The sequence below is a fragment of the Monodelphis domestica genome, chromosome 5, assembly GCF_027887165.1.
Source record: "Monodelphis domestica isolate mMonDom1 chromosome 5, mMonDom1.pri, whole genome shotgun sequence".
Classification (NCBI taxonomy): domain Eukaryota; kingdom Metazoa; phylum Chordata; class Mammalia; order Didelphimorphia; family Didelphidae; genus Monodelphis; species Monodelphis domestica.
The window spans coordinates 215,816,490-215,835,420 of record NC_077231.1 but is presented as its reverse complement, the minus strand read 5'-3'; the positions used below and the strand labels follow the sequence as shown (position 1 = coordinate 215,835,420).

General features: G+C 35.4%; 1 protein-coding gene across 1 annotated transcript in view; it reads right to left on the bottom strand.

Annotated features, from left to right (window-relative positions):
• TMEM178B (transmembrane protein 178B) overlaps positions 1 to 18,931 on the bottom strand; it is a 478,364-nt gene that overhangs the window by 340,397 nt on the left and 119,036 nt on the right. Inside the window, exon 2 of the mRNA XM_001368015.4 lies at positions 3,953 to 4,066. Coding sequence (XP_001368052.1) covers positions 3,953 to 4,066 — 114 coding nt within the window. The remainder of the gene's footprint in view (positions 1 to 3,952; positions 4,067 to 18,931) is intronic.

Here is an 18,931-nt window from a genome sequence, read left to right as displayed (position 1 = left end):
GCACCCAAATTTCTAATGGAGAAACTAGGAGAATTGAAGGAAGAAATAGACAATAAAACCATACTAGTGGGAGACTTAAACCAACCATTATCAAATTTAGATAAATCAAATCAAAAAATAAATAAGAAAGAGGTAAAAGAAGTGAATGAAATCTTAGAAAAATTAGAATTAATAGACATATGGAGAAAAATAAATAGGGATAAAAAGGAATACACCTTCTTCTCAGCACCACATGGCACATTCACAAAAATTGACCATACATTAGGTCACAGAAACATAGCACACAAATGCAAAAAAGCAGAAATAATGAATGCAGCCTTCTCAGATCACAAGGCAATAAAAATAATGATTAGTAATGGTACATGGAAAACCAAATCTAAAACCAATTGGAAATTAAACAATATGATACTCCAAAACCGTTTAGCTAAAGAAGAAATCATAGAAACAATTAATAATTTCATCAAGGAAAATGACAATGGCGAAACATCCTTTCAAACCTTTTGGGATGCAGCCAAAGCGGTAATCAGAGGCAAATTCATATCCCTGAAAGCTCATATTAACAAACAAGGGAGAGCAGAGATCAATCAATTGGAAATGCAATTGAAAAAACTCGAAAGCGATCAAATTAAAAACCCCCAGCAGAAAACCAAATTAGAAATCCTAAAAATTAAGGGAGAAATTAATAAAATCGAAAGTGATAGAACTATTGATTTAATAAATAAGACAAGAAGCTGGTACTTTGAAAAAACAAACAAAATAGACAAAGTATTGGTCAATCTAATTAAAAAAAGGAAGGAAGAAAAGCAAATTCACAGCATTAAAGATGAAAAGGGGGACAGCACCTCCAATGAGGAGGAAATTAAGGCAATCATTAGAAATTACTTTGCCCAATTATATGGCAATAAATACACCAATTTAGGAGAAATGGATGAATATATTCAAAAATACAAACTGCCTAGACTAACAGAAGAGGAAATAGAATTCTTAAATAATCCCATATCAGAAATTGAAATCCATCAAGCCATCAAAGAACTTCCTAAGAAAAAATCCCCAGGGCCTGATGGATTCACCTGTGAATTCTATCAAACATTCAGAGAACAATTAACCCCAATACTATACAAACTATTTGACATAATAAGCAAAGAGGGAGTTCTACCAAACTCCTTTTACGACACAAACATGGTACTGATTCCAAAACCAGGCAGGTCAAAAACAGAGAAAGAAAACTATAGACCAATCTCCCTAATGAATATAGATGCAAAAATTTTAAATAGGATACTAGCAAAAAGACTCCAGCAAGTGATCAGAAGGATCATTCACCATGATCAAGTAGGATTCATACCAGGGATGCAGGGCTGGTTCAACATTAGGAAAACCATCCACATAATTGACCACATCAACAAGCAAACTAGCAAGAACCACATGATTATCTCAATAGATGCAGAAAAAGCCTTTGATAAAATACAACACCCATTCCTATTAAAAACACTAGAAAGCATAGGAATAGAAGGGTCATTCCTAAAAATAATAAACAGTATATATCTAAAACCAACAGCTAATATCATCTGCAATGGGGATAAACTAGATGCATTCCCAATAAGATCAGGAGTGAAACAAGGATGCCCATTATCACCTCTACTATTTGACATTGTACTAGAAACACTAGCAGTAGCAATTAGAGAAGATAAAGAAATTGAAGGCATCAGAATAGGCAAGGAGGAGACCAAGTTATCACTCTTTGCGGATGACATGATGGTCTACTTAAAGAATCCTAGAGATTCAACCAAAAAGCTAATTGAAATAATCAACAACTTTAGCAAAGTTGCAGGATACAAAATAAACCCACATAAATCATCAGCTTTTCTATATATCTCCAACACAGCTCAGCAGCAAGAACTAGAAAGAGAAATCCCATTCAAAATCACCTTAGACAAAATAAAATACCTAGGAATCTATCTCCCAAGACAAACACAGGAACTATATGAACACAACTACAAAACACTCGCCACACAACTAAAACTAGACTTGAACAATTGGAAAAACATTAACTGCTCATGGATAGGACGAGCCAATATAATAAAAATGACCATCCTACCCAAACTTATTTATCTATTTAGTGCCATACCCATTGAACTACCAAAATACTTCTTCACTGATTTAGAAAAAACCATAACAAAGTTCATTTGGAAGAACAAAAGATCAAGGATATCCAGGGAAATAATGAAAAAAAACACATATGATGGGGGCCTTGCAGTCCCAGACCTCAAACTATACTACAAAGCAGCAGTCATCAAAACAATTTGGTACTGGCTAAGAAACAGAAAGGAAGATCAGTGGAATAGACTGGGGGAAAACGACCTCAGCAAGACAGTATACGATAAACCCAAAGATCCCAGCTTTTGGGACAAAAATCCACTATTCGATAAAAACTGCTGGGAAAATTGGAAGACAGTGTGGGAGAGACTAGGAATAGATCAACACCTCACACCCTACACCAAGATAAATTCAAAATGGGTGAGTGACTTAAACATAAAGAAGGAAACCATAAGTAAATTGGGTAAACACAGAATAGTATACATGTCAGACCTTTGGGAGGGGAAAGGCTTTAAAACCAAGCAAGATATAGAAAGAATCACAAAATGTAAAATAAATAATTTTGACTACATCAAACTAAAAAGCTTTTGTACAAACAAAACCAATATAACTAAAATCAGAAGGGAAACAACAAATTGGGAAAAAATCTTCATAGAAACCTCTGACAAAGGTTTAATTACTCATATTTATAATGAGCTAAATCAATTGTACAAAAAATCAAGCCATTCTCCAATTGATAAATGGGCAAGGGAAATGGATAGGCAGTTCTCAGATAAAGAAATCAAAACTATTAACAAGCACATGAAGAAGTGTTCTACATCTCTTATAATCAGAGAGATGCAAATCAAAACAACTCTGAGGTATCACCTCACACCTAGCAGATTGGCTAACATAACAGCAAAGGAAAGTAATGAATGCTGGAGGGGATGTGGCAAAGTAGGGACATTAATTCATTGCTGGTGGAGTTGTGAACTGATCCAACCATTCTGGAGGGCAATTTGGAACTATGCCCAAAGGGCGACAAAAGAATATCTACCCTTTGACCCAGCCATAGTACTGCTGGGTCTGTACCCCAAAGAGATAATGGACACAAAGACTTGTACAAAAATATTCATAGCTGCGCTCTTTGTGGTGGCCCAAAACTGGAAAACGAGGGGATGCCCATCAATTGGGGAATGGCTGAACAAACTGTGGTATATGTTGGTGATGGAATACTATTGTGCTCAAAGGAATAATAAAGTGGAGAAGTTCCATGGAGACTGGAACAACCTCCAGGAAGTGATGCAGAGCGAGAGGAGCAGAACCAGGAGAACATTGTACACAGAGACTAATACACTGTGGTATAATCGAACGTAATGGACTTCTCCATTAGGGGCGGTGTAATGTCCCTGAACAACTTTCAGGGATCCAGGAGAAAAAAAAAACACCATTCATAAGCAAAGGATAAACTATGGGAGTGGAAACACCGAGAAAAAGCAACTGCCTGAATACAGAGGTTGAGGGGACATGACAGAGGATAGACTTTAAATGAACACTCTAATGCAAATACTATCAACAAAGCAATGGGTTCAAATCAAGAAAACATCTAATGCCCAGTGGACTTACGCGTCGGCTATGGGGGGTGGGGGGGAGGAAAAGAAAATGATCTATGTCTTTAACGAATAATGCTTGGAAATGATCAAATAAAATATATTAATAAAAAAAAAAAAAAATTGAGTTGGTCCTTCTAAACCTTCATAAATTCTGGTTCTTAGTTTGTTTTGAGGAATCACCCAAAGGAATCATCCATCAGCTCAGACTTAGCTGTTGGTGAGCATCTGGACCTCTGACATAACAAGGAGAAGGAGATAATACTTACGCAGGGCATGCCACTCATCCTGGCGGATGGTCTTGGTGATGTTGTAGGTGAGGTTCCTGGGGATGGTTGCTGAGGAATAGTGGTACTTGATATAGATGCATCGCTCGATTTCTCCTGGCAGATAGACACAAGAACCTAAATGTTAATAACCCAGCAGTGACAGTGGCAGAGACTATGATCATCAACTTTATTACTACAGGACAAAGATCTCATTTCCAAATATAGCTAGGAACACTTACCAAACTTTGACTCAATAGGAGTAAGCAGGACAAGAAATGGAAAACTTCAGAGTATAACCAGAAACCAACTTCATTAATTCCAGAGGTCAGTAATTCACCATTAGGAGTGAATTTGGTTTTACGTCATTTTTTAAAAAGTGGAGGCACTTAGGTGGCTCACTGGATTTAGAGCCCGGTTTAGAGACAGAAAGTGCGGGGTTCAAATCTGTCCTCAGACACTCCCCAGCTGTGTGACCCTGGGCAAGTCACTTAACCCCCATTGCCTAACCTTTACCACTCTTCTGTCATAGAACCAAGACTTAGTATTGATTCCAAGACAGAAGGTAAGGGTTGTTTTTCTTAAGCATTTGTGAGTAAACAGTATAAATGATGAGGAGGGGGAAATACTGTTTAATTTAGTTAAGAAAATTAATTATTTTCATCTATTTACATAAAAATGATGTACCAATTATAAATCATTCTAACATTTATTAAAGGAGGCCCAGCTAGACCTTTACTAACACTCAATCCATCAGTAGTTGCATATTTTCCCAAAGTAACAAAGCTTCCAAAATATTCCAGAATTTGGCCTTTTCTCTAATTCTCTAATTCCACATTTATAAGCCTTCCTTAAAAAGGACAATAAGAAGAGTTTCAATACATGAATACATCTTTTCCTTCAGAAAAACATCAAAGTTCTAGTGGGAAATAAAGATTGATAAATTCTTCTCCTTGATTCCTTCAAAGTCTGTCAGGTATTTCCACTGAAAGTTTACCTATGGGGAGTGAGCTAGAAAGACCTTCAAGACTGATTCAGAGTGAAATAAGTAGAACCAGGAAAACACTGCACACAATAACAGCAGCAGCAACAATAACAACAACAACAACAACAACAACAGCTATGACAGACTTAGCTATCTCAGCAATACATAGATCCAGGACAATTCTAAGGGACTAAGTGCAAAGAATGCTATCTACCTCCAGAGAAAGAACTGTTCTAATTAGAATGCAGATGAAAGCACACAATTTTTTTATTGTTTATTTGGGTTTATGTTGGGGGGTTTTGGTTTTATAAGATTATTTTCTTTAAAAATGAACAATATAGAAAATTTTAATTAATGTTTAAAAAAGAAACAAAAAAAGTAAGTTTATCTGAGGGGTCTTAATAAATGTCTAGACATCTTGGAGGAAGAAAGGGAATATGGTTAAAAGTTAAAGGTTTCAGTATTCAGTTTTGTACCTGAATGGATTCTGATAGCAATCTACTTTGCACCTCCCTTATTTCCAATTTATCATTCATGACACCTAACTGAATTATGATAATTCCTGCTTTACTTGCAATTGGAGTGGAACTTGGAAACTAGCGATTTTCATTTAGGCACAGAATGGGTACCTTATTATAAATGATCTCTGGAAAAAATGCCTAATAGCCAGTCATGGGCCAATGTTACCCACTTGGTAACTGATGCAATTTAGAAATAATAGAAATAATTGCAAAGTTCACATTTAAATAGAACTTAGAGTTTACAAAAAGTTTTTTCCCTCATAATAACCCTGTGAGGTAGGTAGGATCAGTATTACTGATTTAATCTTACAAATGAAGAACCTGAAGCTCACATAAATTAGATGACTTGCTCATAGTCACACATGTACCAAATGACAAAGTTCTTGAAATATTTCCTCTGTGATTTAGAAGATGAAAATTGGTGTGAAATCCAACTAGTCTAGTTATATGCAAAATATTTGAATAATTTATCTTAACTGGAAATCAGGTGACTAGATAGAAATAAATCCCTTTTGGTGTACTACAGTCCTACAGAGGAACAAAATAAAGCAAATATGGCATCTTCATAGCAAGCTTGCTCACAAGAAACAAGATAATTGACCAGTGAAATAAAAATCAGAACCATTTCTTGCTTTTGTTATGGAAATTTTAATTCTTTTTTATTTTTATTACTTTTTATTATTTGGGGTTCAATGACATTCTTTCTGTAATTTCCTTTAACTAAGAGCCTGTCTTCCTTTAATATTAATCTCATCTATCCTATGGAATATGAAAATGGATTTAAAGCTTTAAACATTCTTTAGATAAGAGGAAGAGTCTCGACTCTTCTGGACTCCTCGGAGACATATACATCTTCCCTCTTAATCTGTTTCTTTGTGAAATTTCTAAATGCAGTTTAATCTGACTTAGTTTGCCTATAATCTGCTAACTAGATTTGTTTACATATGTTGTAAATGTTAAAGTTTGTTCAGTTTTTATGATATTGAAGTATGGGATTATGAATCTGATTTTTCCTTCATTTGTATAGCCTAAGAGGAATGTTCAAGACTATGATACATAAAAGAATTATTCCTGTCACTCTGATGTAATTTTGGCTATAGGAAGCCTTGTTAGAATACTAATATTCATTCAGATTCTTTTTTTTGTCTGAGATATGAACTTATGCTCAACCATAATAATAAAACCTAGGTTTTTCTTACCTCTATAATTTCTGCATTGTGGTAGATGTTACCCATCACATGAACTCAGAGAGCAGATATTTCTCCCATAACATATATAAAAACATTGTGAAGGGCAAACATTAAATCTGGAAGCGACAACTTAGTTGGTCAAATGTTTCAATTGAAATGACTTGTCAATTCCATCAGGCTGTCAAACCAAGCTATGCATGCTGGGCACAGTCATACTCTGATGGAAATGTTCTAAAATAGTGTCATTGAATAGAATTTTAGAGATCATATAATCTAATCCTACAGATTTTGGATCAGAAAATTAAGGGTCAGAATGGTTTAATGCTCTGTCTGTGGTTAGTTGGGAAATAATTAGGAACAATTCCTAATTCTAAAAACCTAGATGGTAATAAAGTCAGAAATAGAACCCAGCAGGTAGTGTAGAAGAGAAGAAGAAATGCTTGATTGGAACCAGAGTTCAAATCTTGGTTCAAATCCTAGTTCTGCCCCTTAGTACCTCTTGCAATCTTAGATTATCCATTTATCTTTCATGAATTAATCATTTATTTAAGTGCTTACTATATGTAAAGTATTGTGTCAAAAGTAAGTATGGAATATAAAAGAAAAGTATGATAGTTACTCTCAAGGAGCTTACATCCTATGTTAAGTTTCAGCTGCAAGTCAGATAGAAAGGTCCTTTGGGTACAGCAGCAAAACAAATGATAATGCTTTTTAAAATGTCATTTCCACTGATAAAATGATACCAGTTTCTGATATTTAATTATCTGATAGTGACAAGGGCTTTGGTGAGAAGAACTTACTTTTCTGGGTCTTCAATAGATATCATTAGCATCTGCAGGGGCAGTTGCCAGGCTGTGGTGTGGTTAAGTGATTTTGCCAAAATCACAGGAGTAGAGAAAGTCAGAATTAAAAGCCACTGACTCCAAACCCAGTGTTCCCGCCACCAAACAATCGCTGCATCACTTATATACCACTGCTATTTTTTCTCTCTTCTTCTTTTATGTTTTTCTCCTATCAGTTTCTTCAAATAAGCTCCACTCCTACCTTCCCTTCCTTTGGCACTCAAACTCTCTGCTACAACCATCTCTCCTACTGCCAAATATGAAATGGGAGAAGAACAGGGAATCATGGTAGAAGGAAGGATAGCTTCTCAGAATGATTCCTATAGACCCTGATCTAGAAACATTGCTACTTTCATAAGAGTCTGAGGGAAGATGGTAGTCAAGGTAGGGGTTCGACATACTTTGGGCATACTGCTTCCTGTCTTCCCAATAGGATACTTTGCTGCTTCAGCAGAGTTAGCTTGCCTGCCCTGTGAAAGGCAGTTGGTTGGCAATTGGTGTATATGGCTGACCCTATCATCACAGGAGTTGCTTCCCTGGATGATGGCTGGATCAGAAGTAAATATATTGATTTGGAGGACATTGATTTTTCAAGGCTCTTGAGTTCAGGTACCTAGGTTGTCTCCATCTGTGTCTGGGGGAGATGGTGGTCAAGATAGCATTGTATGAGTTGGTCTCTAAGATCAATTGCCCATATTAACTGAAGAAGAAATAGAATACTTCAATAATCCCACCTCAGAAAAAGGATTTAAACAAGCCATCAATTAATTCCCTAAGGAAAAAAAATACAAGGGCTGGATGAATTCTTAAATGACCTCTACCAAATGTTCAAATAATAATTAACTCCAGGGGGCAGCTGGGTAGCTCAGTGGATTGAGAGCCAGGCCTAGAGAGGGGAGGTCCTAGGTTCAAATCTATCCTCAGACACTCCCCAGCTGTGTGACCCTGGGCAAGTCACTTAACCCCCATTGCCTAGCCCTTACCACTCTTCTGCCTTGGTACCAATACACAGTATCGATTCCAATATGGTAGGTAAGGGTTTTAAAATAATAATAATAATTAACTCCAATACTATATAAACTGTTGGGAAAAATAGGAGAAAAAGTAACTCCTTTTCTGACATGAATATGATCTTGGTACCTAAACCAGATACCTAAACCTGAAGAGCAAAAATAGAGAAAGAAAACTATTAACCAATCTCCCTAATAAATATTGATGTCAAAAATTCAAGTAAAATACTAGCAATATATAATGAAGATTATATACCATGACCAGGTGGGTTTTATACCAGAAATGCAGGAATGGTTTAATATTAGGAAAACTATCAGGTTACTTAACCATATCAGTAACAAAGCCAACGGAAACAATAGGATTATTTCAATAGATACAGAAAAGGCTTGGACAAAAAAATAATACCTATTCCTTATTTTAAAAAACAGTGGAAACATTGGAATAAGTGGAGCTTTCCTTAAAATGATAAATAGCATCTATCAAAAACCATAAGCAAGCATTATCTGTAAGGGGGATAAGCTAGAAGCCTTCCCAATAAGATCAAGAGTGAGGTAAGGATGCCTATTATCACCACTACTATTCAATATTGTATTAGAAATGCTATCTATAGCAAGGAGAAAAAGAATAAAAGAATTAGAATAGTCAGCAAGGAAATAAAATTATCACTCTTTGCAGATGATATGATGGTATACATAGAGAACCCAAGAGAATCAACCAAAAAGTTAATGAAATAATTAACAACTTTAGCAAAGTTGCAGGATGTAAAATAAACCCACATAAATCTTTAGTATTTCCATTTACAATCAATAAAGTCAAAAAGGAATAAATAGAAAGAGAAAATCAATTTAAAATAACCACTGACAATATAAAATACCCGGGGGGGGGGGGGATTTGGGGAGGCGTCCTACCTACCAAAACAAACCCAAGAATTATATGAACACCATTACAAAACATTTTTCACACAAATAAAATTGTACTTAAGCAGCTGGAAAAACATTGTTTGTTGATAGGCCAAGCCAATATAATGGAAATTACAATTCTACCTAAATTAATTTACCTATTCAGTACCATATCAAACTACCCAAAAATATTTCATAAAGCTAGAAAAAATAATATCAAAATTCATCTGGAAAAAATAAAAGGTCATGTCAAAGGAATTAGTGAAAAAAATATGAAGGAAGGCGGCCTAGTTGTACCAGATCCAAAACTATATTATAAACTGGTAATCTTCAAAATAATATGGTACTTGCTAAGAAATAGAGTATGTATCAATGGAATAGGTTAGGTACACAACACAGAGTAGAAAATGATCATAGTAACCTAATGATCAATAAGTCCAAAGATTCAAGCTTTGGGGGAAAGAGCTCACTATTTGAAAAAAAAAACAAACAGCCAGGGAAACTGGAAAACAATATGGCAGCAATTAAGTATAGAACAATACCTCACACTATATATTGAGATAAATTCAAAATGGATACTTGGTTTAGAAATAAAGGATGATACCATAAATAAATTAGAAGAAGCCAGAATAGTTTACTTGTCAGACTTATGGATAAAGGAAGAATTTGTGGCCAAAAAAGACATAGAAAATATTATGAGAAATGAAATGAATAATTTTGATTACAATAAATTAAAAAGGGTTTGCACAAACAAAACCAATGCAATCAAGAAGCAAAAAACTGGCAGGGGGCTGGACAGAAGATTTTATAGCAAGTGGTTCTGAGAAAGGTCTCATTTCTCAAATGTATAGAGAACTGATTCAAATTTGTAAGAATGCCATTCATTCTCCAACTGATAAATCACCAAAGTATATGAACAGGCAGTTCTCAGATGAAGAAATTAAAACTATTTATAGTCATATAAAAAAGTGCTCCAAATCACTATTGACTAGACAAATGCAAATTAAAACAATTCTGAGATACCATCTCACATCTCTCAGATTGGCTAATATAACCAAAAAGGAAAATGATAAATATTAGAGAGGATATGGGGAAATTGGGGCATTAACACATTGTTCCTGGAATTGTGAACTGATAGAACCATTCTGAAGAGCAATCTGGAACTATGCCCAAAGGACCATAAAACTATGTATACCTTTTGACCCAGTAATACTACTACTGGGTCTGAATCCCAAAGAGATCAAAGGGAAAGGGAAAGGACTCATATGTACAAAAATATTTATAGCAGCTCTTTTCATAGTGGCAAAGAATTGGAAACTGAGGAGATGTCCATCAATTGGGGAATGGCTAAACAAGTTATTGTATGTAGTTACAATGAAAAACTAAGACTTATATGAACTAATACAAAATACAGAGATCAAAAACAGAAGAACAATGTATACAGTAACAAATATTACACAATGGTCATCTGTGAAGAATTAAACTATTATCAGCAAAGCAAGGTTCAAAGTTAATTCCAAGTGACTCATGATTGACAAATGCTATCCACAACATATAAGAACTATTATGAACTAAATACAGATCAAAATATACCACTTTTGCTTTATTTTCTTTAAAAGTATCTTTTATATGTGTAATACGTATCTTCATGAGGAATAAGAAATAATGTATTACATGATAGCACTAGTATAATCTATGTCAGACTATTTACCATCTTTGGGAGGATGGAGAGAAAGGAAGGAAAGAATCTGAATCACAAAATGTCAAATAAACGTTGTTCAAAATTGTTTCTACGTGTAATTTAAAAAATTTTAAATAAAAAAATTTGACCTCTAAAGTCTCTTCAGTCTTCTTAATTGTTGGTCCAGAGTTCTTCCCTCTATACAATAAAATATTTGATATGTCCAAGTCCACTGTTTTAGCCCCAAAGACCACCATAACTATGTTCATGAAAGCCTCTCAATGGCCCAAAAGTTGGTGAAGATCTCAAAATATACAGATGCATACAAATAAACCAAAAGAATGGCAACTAAAAGAAAGGGGATGAAATAAAGTCCTTTGAGGAAATCCTTTTGGGAGAATATCAAAATAGAGAGCCTAAGGAAGAAAGCATGTAAAGAATAGTTCCCAATACAATGAAGAACTACTATGGAGTAAAAGAAAACCAGGAGAAATCTCCAAATGAAGGAAATAATTCTGTAACAAGTACAACCAGAACCACAGAAAAGAGAATGAAATAACCACAAGCACCCTATGAATGGTCAGAAAATCTAATAAAACAATTGAAGGAAGTTAAATTAGAGCTCCAAAGGAGAATCAAGGTCTTAGACCAAGAAACAAAGCAAAACAAGAAAAAAAAACAGAAGAAAGAACTTAAAAATTCAGGACAAGAAACACCGGTGAAAAAGAAGGTAGAAGGAGAAGGAAGAGAAAGAGGAGGAAGAAAAGAGAACATGAAATATCTATAATCAAAGTCTATTTGTCCTGTTGGAATCAGACCTTATTTAAAGGTTATTTAGGTATTCATAATTGAATTACCATAAAGAAGGAGAGGTGAAGAGTGGGAGTGGACATCTGTAAACATCACTCTTTCTAGGTCAAGTGGACAAAGATTGAAAAAAAATTACAGTATTAGAAATACAGTAAAGAAAGTAGGGAACTGGACTAAAATAGTGAAAGGAAGGATAGGTGTCTGAGTGGTGGGGGAAAGTTGGGGAAAGAGCTGCCTCAAGTAAAACAAATTATCATTGAAGAGGGTTGATTACAAAAGAAATGAAAAGAATAGTCAGTTGGATCAATGGACAGAGCATTGAACTTAGAATCAAGATGAATCATCTTCCTGAGTTTAAATCTGGCCTCAGATACTTACTAGCTGTGTGACCCTGGTCAAGACACTTAAAACTATTTGCCTCCATTTTTCATCTATAAAATGAACTGGAAAAGGAAATGGCAAACTACTCCAGTCTGTTTGCCAAGAAAACCCCACATGGGGTCATGAAGAGTCAGATGTGACTAAACAACAAGAGGCTGAAATAAGCAGGTATATAGAAAATGTTGAATTAGAAGTGTTCCAAGCAGTAAAAAATACAGGTGCCAAGAGCTGATTTCTTTTTTTTTCAAGTATAAAAGAAAATATCATAACTTGATTTGAGGAAGGGGAAAAAAAACTTAACTAACCTAATCATGAATATGAATGGAATAAACTCGCCTATGAAAAGGAGGAGGGTGGCAAAAAATTTAAAAGGTAAAATACAAAGATTGTCATATATAAAAATACATTTAAAAGATAAAAATTCATGCAGAGTTAAAATGAGGTCTTGGAGAATAATTTATCACATCTCAGCTCAATCTAAAAAAAAAAAGTAATCATGGTCTTCAACAAGGCAACAATAAAAATAGATAAAGTCAAGCAAGACAGAGAAATTATATTATGCTGTGCTAAAAAGTTCCATAGAAAATAAAACAATATCAGCTCTAAGAGAAACATCTCAAGTTGCTGCAGGTTATGAGTTGGCTATAGTCAGCTCACTTGGCTAGGAAAAGTTCAGTATGAATCAAAAAAGACCACCTGAGACTCAATTCAAGAATGGGACCATTCAAAATGCAATCCTGGTAGGCAACCAGTGAGCATTTCCTGAAGCAGTGATAGCAGCAACATTGGAGGATCCTCATTATTTACTTGGCTTAAAAACTACAATCATTCTGCCTTTGACAGCAATTAAATCAGAAAAACTCAAATATTACCCAAAAAAGAAAGTAAAATATTTATCCATGTAGATGCAGGTCCTGTCAGTGTGCTGGGCTTTTGTATGTTCAGGCACCATCTGGGTACAAAACATGTGCCCAGAATGCAAGTTTGTAATCTAAAACAAGATTATCCACAAAGAAACAGTGCCAGGGGAACAAAACAAATACCACCTTGGGAGCAACCTTCAAGCCTGTGTCCTTATCTGAACCTACCTTGGGCTAGCTCCATTTCTAGGTGAGTAAGCAGGAAAGGAGTAGGAACCAGATCTGGGATTTCATTGTTGGGGAGCTATGGAGTGAGGAAGTTCCTCTACCAATACAGACTAGCATTCTCTCTGCAACTTAAAATCTTTTGGAAGCACTTAGAAGTTAAGTGACTTACCTAGGGTCCCACAACTAGTCTTATCAGAGGCAGCTCATGAGCCTTATAGCCATGCTGTCTGTCACTGAGTAAGAAGGTTGAACTCAAAATCAACAAGATTTCAAAAGCTAATCACATCTGGTTGGAGGGCATGGCTCAAAGTGAGGAAAGCAGCTCTACAATCCTTCTTGGGACTAATTTAATTCCTTCCCTTACTCTCTGCTTTCTGAAGGAATGTCAGCAACTCTAAAAGATTCTTCATATTTTCAGATTTATATGATTTAAAACTGATAGGGTCCTTGGAGGTCACTTAGTTCAACTTACTCACTTAATACATGAAGAACTAAGTCCTAATGAGGTTAAGTGATTTTGCCAAGGTCACACAGGTAGTGACAGAGTCAGAATTCAAGCCACTCACTCTAAATCCAAAGTTCTTTACACCAAAGAAGCACTATAGCGCTGATATGTCATTGCTTTGTTCCCTTTCTTTTTCTCCTATTCTTCTATTACCAGTTTCTTCATATGAGCTTCACTCCTGCCTTCCCTTCCTTTAGTCCTTTAGCACTCACAAACTTCTGCTACAACTATCTCTCCTACCAAAAGTCTGAAATGGCAGAATAATAGGACAATAGGATCTATTTCAGTTCTTCTTCCTCCTAATATATCAATTCATTAATCAGTAAGTATTCACTGTCACCTTCTGTCCCTGCATATAGAAAATGAAAAAAGTTATTACCATAAGTTATTAACAGTTACCTTAAGAAGTTACTAATCTCTTGTCTCTCTCTATATATTTATTATACTATTTATATTATGTATTTATTATATATTACATATAGTCCCTATATATGGATAAATACTATTTGAGGGGATACACAAGCAGCACTTAAAAGTAGCCCTTGAGCTGAGCCTTAAAGGACACTAGACATTCTAAGTATTACAGAAATAGTCTCTAAGATACCCAGTTGCCAAGGAAAACAAGCAAACCAGAAAGTTCCTCTAGTCTCACATCTTTTCCTAGTATCACTTCTTGATCTGACCTGTTCCACAATAACTCTATTTTTGAAGGTATTGTAGATACTCTGTTTAATTTCAGAATGTAAAACATTTGTTGATTTAATCATTTTTCATTGTATAATACTTTGTCATCCCATTTGAGGTTTTCTTGGCAGAGACACTGGAGTGTTTTGCCATTTCTTTCTCCAGTTTATTTTACAAATGAGGAAACTGAGGCATCAGTAAACAGTTTGCTATATGGAGTTATTTAAGAGATACAAAGAAAACCACTTTATATCCAAAGCTACCTAGTCAACCATGAAATTCTAACATTAGATATTCATTCTTCCTGGTTAAGCATCATGCTATCTAATTATCCTTTTTAATGTGAAAATATACTTCTGAAAGGTAACACGACAAATTATTGACACTTTAGTGTGAATTAATTTAGCAGGTCATTTTCAGTCAGTCAACAAGCATTTTTTAATCTTTTATTATGTGTCAGTCACTGTACCAACCACCAGGGATATCAAAAATAAGGCAAAAATACTATATCTGTCCTTAAGAAGTAAACATTCTAATGGAGGAAACAACATTTTAAAAACTATGTACATACAAGAGTATATAGATTACTTCAAAGGAAAGACATTGGAGGGAGGAGGTGGCAGGAAGGATACCTGGGAAAGACAATCTGTGCAAGGTAGCATTTAAGTTGTCTAAATATCAGAGGGTTTTATATTTGATCCTGAAAAAAGGAGCCCCTAAAGTTTAGAGAGTAGTGAGGTGGCATAGCTGGACTTACAATTTATACGAATTAATTTGGCAACTGAGTAGAAGATGAATTGAAGAGAGATGAGATTGGGAGACCAATTATAAGGCTACTGTGATAATCCATGAGAAAGGCGGTTTACAATCCTAAACCAGAATAAGAAAGAGTCCAAGGTTGAAGAGAGGAGGGTACAGAAATTCAGAAGATGTTAGAAGATAGAAAAAGAGCATAGGTAATAATAATAGAAGCAGAGACTATTAGAGAAAGAAGAATCCACACAAATCATCCAGGTTAATATCTTCATTTATATATGAGAAAACAGAGTCCTTGAGAGATTAAAAAGTAATTTACTCAAAGTCAAACTAGTTAGTGTAGTGACAAAGTAAGGTTAAAACCAGGTTTCTATGCCTAGTACTTCTACCACCATCCTGGGACACCAAAAGACAAACTAGTTATTTTATAATTTAGCTAATGGCCTGTTCTGAACCAGTAGAAAAATGAGGATATGGGAAAGTTCTCCAAATGTTCCATGGGATAAATGCCTCCCCAAGTATTCACTATTCACCTATTTTCTGAAGCCATTTCTGGATATGATCCACATAGCAACTTCATAACCAAATCATTCATCCTTCTTGAGTTATAAATTCCCTAGTTAGTTATTGAGCTTGACTATATTTCTATAAAAGGTCTGAGGAATTCTGAAAGAGAATCAACAACAATGAAAAATAATTCAAAAAGAATTTTTATAAAGATTACTGACAGTGACCCAATGGAACTGAAGTAACTTAGTCTAGAGAAGACCAAGGGATGATCAATAATTTTCTTACCCCCATTTATTTATGATGAACAGGTTACATTACTAGCTAAAATCAAACCGAGACATCAAATTTCGTGTTAGGTACTTTGCAAATTTCACTGTATCCCTGGTGTTTATGGGCTAGTCTGCTATTTTGCCTAATTTATCTTCCCTTTCTGCTATATTCTTTAATGTGTAAATCATGACCTTCCCCTTCTACTTTTGGTAAAATTCCATTATACTCATGTTGCCTATGTAACTAAAATCCACATAAAGTTGCTGAAACTGTTTATATCGGCTCACTGATTTTTGTACATAGTGAGTCTATGTTTTAAGTATATAATAAACTGGTTTTCCCATATCTCTATATGTCGATGGTTTTGATTGGCAGCAGTACCTAGCAACAAATCCTTGGACAATTCCTGTCAAAATAAGGGAGTAGTTTGCTGAAAATTTTTGACTAGTGCAGTGATATGACTAGAATAACCTTTTCAGTAAACTTACTGTAAGGCTGTTCTGGAAGTAATCCAAAGGATGGATTGGGAGGAAGCTGGGAGAATCAAGGTAGAAAGAGTGTATGTAGGTGTAAAGAGCAGTAGGAGAGGTAAGAGGAAAAATAAGAGTGGGCTATCTTTGAAGTCAAGAGAGGACAAAAGGATCTAGTAGGAGGGGATGTTCATCAACAATGACAAATACTCTAGAGGTCTAGGAGGGATAACTAAGACTAGGGAATGGCCATGATTTTTGAGAGAGAAGCTCTAATAGTCTGATGAAGAAGACAGTTTGCAAGTAGTAGTAAGGAAGTGAAGGCATCAGGAAAACCACTTTGTAAGCTCTCAAACTCTACATACATGGGGGCTATCTTAACAGCAGAGTGCTGGTAAATGTTTAACAAATAGCCCTCAGAGGGAAAAAAATCTCCCCATAACAAATGTTTAAGAACAACTTCTGCATTACAAACATTTTCCCCATCACTTTTCAAAGTCTGGACAGTCAACAAAACAATAAATCAAAACCCAATTTATACTGTTGGCTGATTTCCGAGGTGTATGTGCTAATAATGAAAATTTAACAATGGGTTCAGGGGCTGACTCCAGCACACTCCTCACTATCCATCTATGAGATGAAGACAACTTGTAAAAGTTAAAAAGAAAGGGGAGTATATGAAACATAGTTATATGGGCTATAAGTATGAAGAGAAGGCCTTTTTTTAAAAGATGGGGCATATAAAGAGCTAAATCAATTGTACAAAAAATCAAGCCATTCTCCAATTGATAAATGGGCAAGGGACATGAACAGGCAATTTTCAGATAAAGAAATCAAAACTATTTATAAGCAAATGAAAAAGTGTTTTAAATCTCTTATAATCAGAGAGATGCAAATCAAAACAACTCTGAGGTATAACCTCACACCTAACAGATTGGCTAACAGGACAGCAAAGAAAAGTAATACATGTTGAAGGGGATGTGGCAAAATTGGGACATCAATGCATTTCTGGTGGAATTGTAAATTGATCCAACCATTCTGGAGTGCAATTTGGAACTATGCCCAAAGGATGCTAAAAGACTGTCTGCTCTTTGATCCCGTCATAGCACTGCTGGGTTTGTACCCCAAAGAGCTAACAAGGAAAAAGACATGTACAAGAATATTCATAGCTACGCTCTTTGTGGTGGCAAAAAATTGGAAAATGAGGGGATGCCCTTCAATTGGGGAATGACTGAACAAATTGTGGTATGTGTTGGTGATGGAATACTATTGTGCTCAAAGGAATAATAAAGTGGGGGAATTCCATGGGAACTCGAATGACCTCCAGGAATTGATGCAGAATGAAAGGAGCAGAGCCAGGAGAACATTGTACACAGAGACTGATACACTGGGGTACAATCAAATGTAATCGACTTCTTCATTAGTGGCAATGCAGTGATCCAGAACAACTCATAGGGATTTACAAGAAAGAATACTATCCACATTCAGAGGAAAAACTGTGGGAGTAGAAAAACAGAAGAAAAACAACTGCTTGATCACATAGGTCGATGGGGTTATGAATGGGGATGGAGACTCTAAATGAGCATCCTAGTGCAAACATCAATAACATGGAAATAAGTTTTGATCAAGGACACATGTAAAACCCAGTGGAATTGTGCATCATCTATGGAAAGGAGTGAGGGGGAAGGGAGGGAAAGAATATAATTCTTGTAACCAAGGAAAAATGTTCTAAATTAACTAATTAAGTAAAATTTTAAAAAATACTTATAGCCACCCTCTTTGAGGTGGCAAAAAAAATCAGAAAATGAAGGGGTGTCCCTCCATTGGGAAATAGCTAAATAAATTGTGGTATCTGGTGTTGATACAATATTATTGTGCTGAAAGGAATAATGATCTGGAGGAATTCCATGCGACCTGGAAAGACCTCCAGGAATTGATGCAGAGTGAAAGGAGCAGAAGCAGGAGAACATTATACACAGAGACTGATACATTATGGCACAAACAAATGGACTTTTCTACCAGTAATAATGCAATGACCCAGGACAATCCAGAGGAATTTAGGAGAAAGAATGCTATACATATCCAGAGAAAGAACTGTGAGAACTGAAACTCAGAAGAAAAACATATGATCGATCATGTAGCTCAATATGGATATGACTAAGATTTTTATGTTACAATATCACTCTACTGCAAACATGAATGACGTTGAAACAGTCTTTCAACAATGATATGTGTATAACCCAGTGGAATTACTTGTCAGCTCCAGGAGGGAAGGGGAGGAATCATCAATCATGTAACCATGGAAAAATATTCTAAAGAAAAAGAAAAAAGATTCCTCTTGGTGTCCACTAAGAGTATAACAGTCCCCTTATATTTCTA